Here is a 3,249-nt window from a genome sequence, read left to right as displayed (position 1 = left end):
GCGGGTCCGGCGGGTCCAGTGGGTCCAGTGGGTCCAGTGGTCCCGGGTCTTCCAGGCTCAGTGCCGACCCCCGGCCTCGGCAGAGCCTGTGAAAGCTGCTACAGTGAGTGATTCCCACGTGTAACACTGCAATTAAAATTCATTACCATTGGCCTAATTTATTTAGATTTTAGTAAGTCTTGGTAAATTGTACGTGCTGAACTTAAGATAATTGCTTTGGCATTCACAGGTGCAATCATACTTGAAAAAGGTTGTTGCATATTCAAAATACTTCAGCTTTGAATGAAAAAAATTACACAATCTAAGAGTTTTTGAAATACATTTCACAAAACGGCTAATATAAGATAACAGAAATGCAGGTTAATGTCAGTGATAGGCTACTGACAATATCAGAGAAAGTAAGTGACAAGAGGTCGTCCTCTTAAATTTACTAATGCACTAAAGCACCAAGCCGACGTTTCGTCTCCACTTTTGTCGAAGAGGAAATTGTCGATTTAGTGTTCACAAAGAGCCAAAACAAAGAGGAAAAAGATCATCTTCAAGCAGATGTAGTCAGTTGTTAATGTGACGATCTGGTGTTGTTAAACGCTTGTTTACATCTTTATCCGTAAACACAACAGTAAAACATCTTTAATATGATGTGTATCTATGATTTCTGTGTTTACTGATTGTTCTTTTCATTGTAAGATCAACAACATCCAGCAGAAATATTCCCACAACCAAATACTGAACTTGTGTTCTTCAGTGAATCTTAAAAAGGGAACCTCCCTTGTCTGAGCTTTCATTAACACATCGTTGCAATAACTCAACCTAAAGCATTCATTTACATTTTCATTTTAAAACTGATCACTTAGAGCACAGATCGACGCTGTACTCTCAGCATGAGGCACACTTTTTTTTTCATTTATTAAATCGGAGAGGAGAGAAAATATCATTACATGCCCCGCAGCAGAGAATTGTTTGACTTATTTTAGTGGTTGTAGTTAATTCAATGATGAATGATTAAAGGTTGTGCTCTTGTTTGCATGCACACAAGCACGTGTTTATGATTATGTGGATTATGAACCATCTTGAGCACGTTTTTTTAATATATGTGTGTGTGTGTCCACTGCGCTCACTTTGCTTTGTGTGATTGTGTGTAGCCAGCAGCTCCTACCAGTGGTACTCGTGGGGACCTCCCAACATGCAGTGCCGCCTGTGTGCTTCATGTTGGACTTACTGGAAGAAGTACGGAGGGCTGAAGATGCCCACAAGACTGGATGGAGAGAGGCCTGGACCCAACCGCAACAACATGGTACAACCTAACACACACAAAAACACACACACACACGCTTCACTGGAAATTTCATTTACTTATTCTGCAAACCCCAAAACAACAACCTACCGTTTGCCTAAAGCCTTACTCTACCCTTAAAGGAATAGTTAATTCTCCAGAGAAAATCTTTTCTTCTCATCCTCATGTAAGTCGAACCACCAGTTGAAGTTCGTACACTCATTGGGGCGCGCTTGTTTCATGGTCGATTAATATGCACATAATTTTCTCAATTAATCCATTCATCTTTTTGGCTTTAATATGTAAAAACAAAGTGTGTTATGATTTCAAAACAAAGAGAAGAATCAAGTCCTTCCACTTGAGAAGGTTGAACTAGCAAATGGTTGCTATTTTTTGTGTTTATAGTAGTTTGAAAAGGTAGTAGATTAAATTAATTTTCTGTTAATTGACAAATCAATTCATACATTTTTTTTTTTTTTTTCAGCACTGTTTATATCACAAACCGCTAACGTATTACCATCAATTGAAACACCTTAAACAGGATAATCACCGACAAACACTGTTGGAGGATAACCTTGGATCCACACCAAGTCTTCACTGTAACTTAATACTTTACCTTAAGTTTGTTTCTGCATTTAAAACTTTAACTGTATGCAAACGCATTTGTGTGTAGCAACCCAAATGTTTTCTTTGCCATCAGTCAGGTGATAATTTGACTTGTACCGAGTTCATCAGTGTTCATTAGAAGTGTAAACTGTTACTACACAAACACACACTGCTGTACATTTATGGTATCTAACGGTTATTAATCTATTTGTCCCTCCAGAGCCCCCACGGCCTGCCCCTGCGGCACAGCGGCAGCCCCAAGTTCGCTGTAAAGACGCGGCAGGCATTCTACCTGCAGACTACCGGACTGACGCGGATGGCACGCCGCCTCTGCCAGGACATCATCAGGCCGCGGTATCTGGCCAGGCACCCCTACCTCCCCGTCAACACAGCAGCCATCAAGGCAGAATGTAAGGACCCGATAACCGTTACACGATGCTCATATTGTCAAAGGGAAACGATGGCGGTACACAATGACGACACAATCCATTTCAACTCACTAAAACATCGTTATTATAAGTCCTTATTCAGACGGAGTGTGTAAGTTTACGGTATTTTTGCAATGGATTTCTACAGGTGCCCTGCGGTTGCCAGATGGCCCCAAAAAGCCTTTGTCACTGAAACCTGTGGAACGTAAACCTCTGGAGTCCGTGGTTCGGTATTTAGGTAAGAAGAAGCCGATCAGCCATCACATCTCTTACGTTTGAGTTTCTGTTTTCAGTCACTCCAGTGACATCGCTCTATGGGGATGGTCCACTGAAATTGTGTACAGACATTAACAGTCCCCAGAAGATGAACCTTGAAAGACTTTGTTGATCCCCTGACGTTTTATCTAGCGCCACCGTGAGTTGAAATGTCTCAACAACCCCCCTCAGGACGAATTATATTTTTCAAGACCTCTTAACGTTTACATCCAGTTCTTAAAAACACCGTAAAAACATTCCCATCACCCTAAACAAGCCTTTACTTTGTTACGTGCTAATATGCTATAACATTAGCATGTGGCTGCTATCTAGTCTTGTTTACCTTTGATTGCTATAATAACATTGCTTTTGAGATATGTAAATAAGTATAAAAGTGCAAATATCTTGAGTTATTTTAAATCATTGGTATTCATTTTGAGTTATCTATGCATACATTTAGCATATATTTGTTGTTTGTTACTTCTTCCCTCACTTTCTCTCCTCTCTCACCTACAGAAGCACATCCCCGTCCAGCCAAACCCGACCCTCCGATTCGTGGAGGTTCCATCTCTACAAGCAGCCTGACGCCCATAAAGTCCTCCCCCATCCTCAACAATGGCTCACCCACCATCCTGGGCAAACGCACCTATGAACAGCACAACGGACTGGATGGTGAGAGGAGCTTTG

The 3,249-nt window shown here is 41.2% G+C and overlaps 1 protein-coding gene across 2 annotated transcripts in view; it reads left to right on the top strand.

Moving 5' to 3' along the window:
* Positions 1 to 3,249, top strand: part of mta1 (metastasis associated 1) — a 43,926-nt gene that overhangs the window by 36,773 nt on the left and 3,904 nt on the right. For both annotated transcript variants that reach the window (XM_035674541.1, XM_035674540.1), the window contains exons 13-17: positions 1 to 103; positions 1,143 to 1,294; positions 2,100 to 2,289; positions 2,456 to 2,545; positions 3,079 to 3,234. The exon at positions 1 to 103 is cut by the window's left edge and continues 1 nt beyond it. In XM_035674541.1, coding sequence (XP_035530434.1) covers positions 1 to 103; positions 1,143 to 1,294; positions 2,100 to 2,289; positions 2,456 to 2,545; positions 3,079 to 3,234 — 691 coding nt within the window. The remainder of the gene's footprint in view (positions 104 to 1,142; positions 1,295 to 2,099; positions 2,290 to 2,455; positions 2,546 to 3,078; positions 3,235 to 3,249) is intronic.

Source organism: Morone saxatilis, unplaced genomic scaffold (genome assembly GCF_004916995.1).
Source record: "Morone saxatilis isolate NCDOM2014 unplaced genomic scaffold, NCSU_SB_2.0 Contig3, whole genome shotgun sequence".
Taxonomy (NCBI): domain Eukaryota; kingdom Metazoa; phylum Chordata; class Actinopteri; family Moronidae; genus Morone; species Morone saxatilis.
The sequence above is the reverse complement of the archived record's forward strand: the minus strand, read 5'-3'. Positions and strand labels throughout refer to the sequence as shown.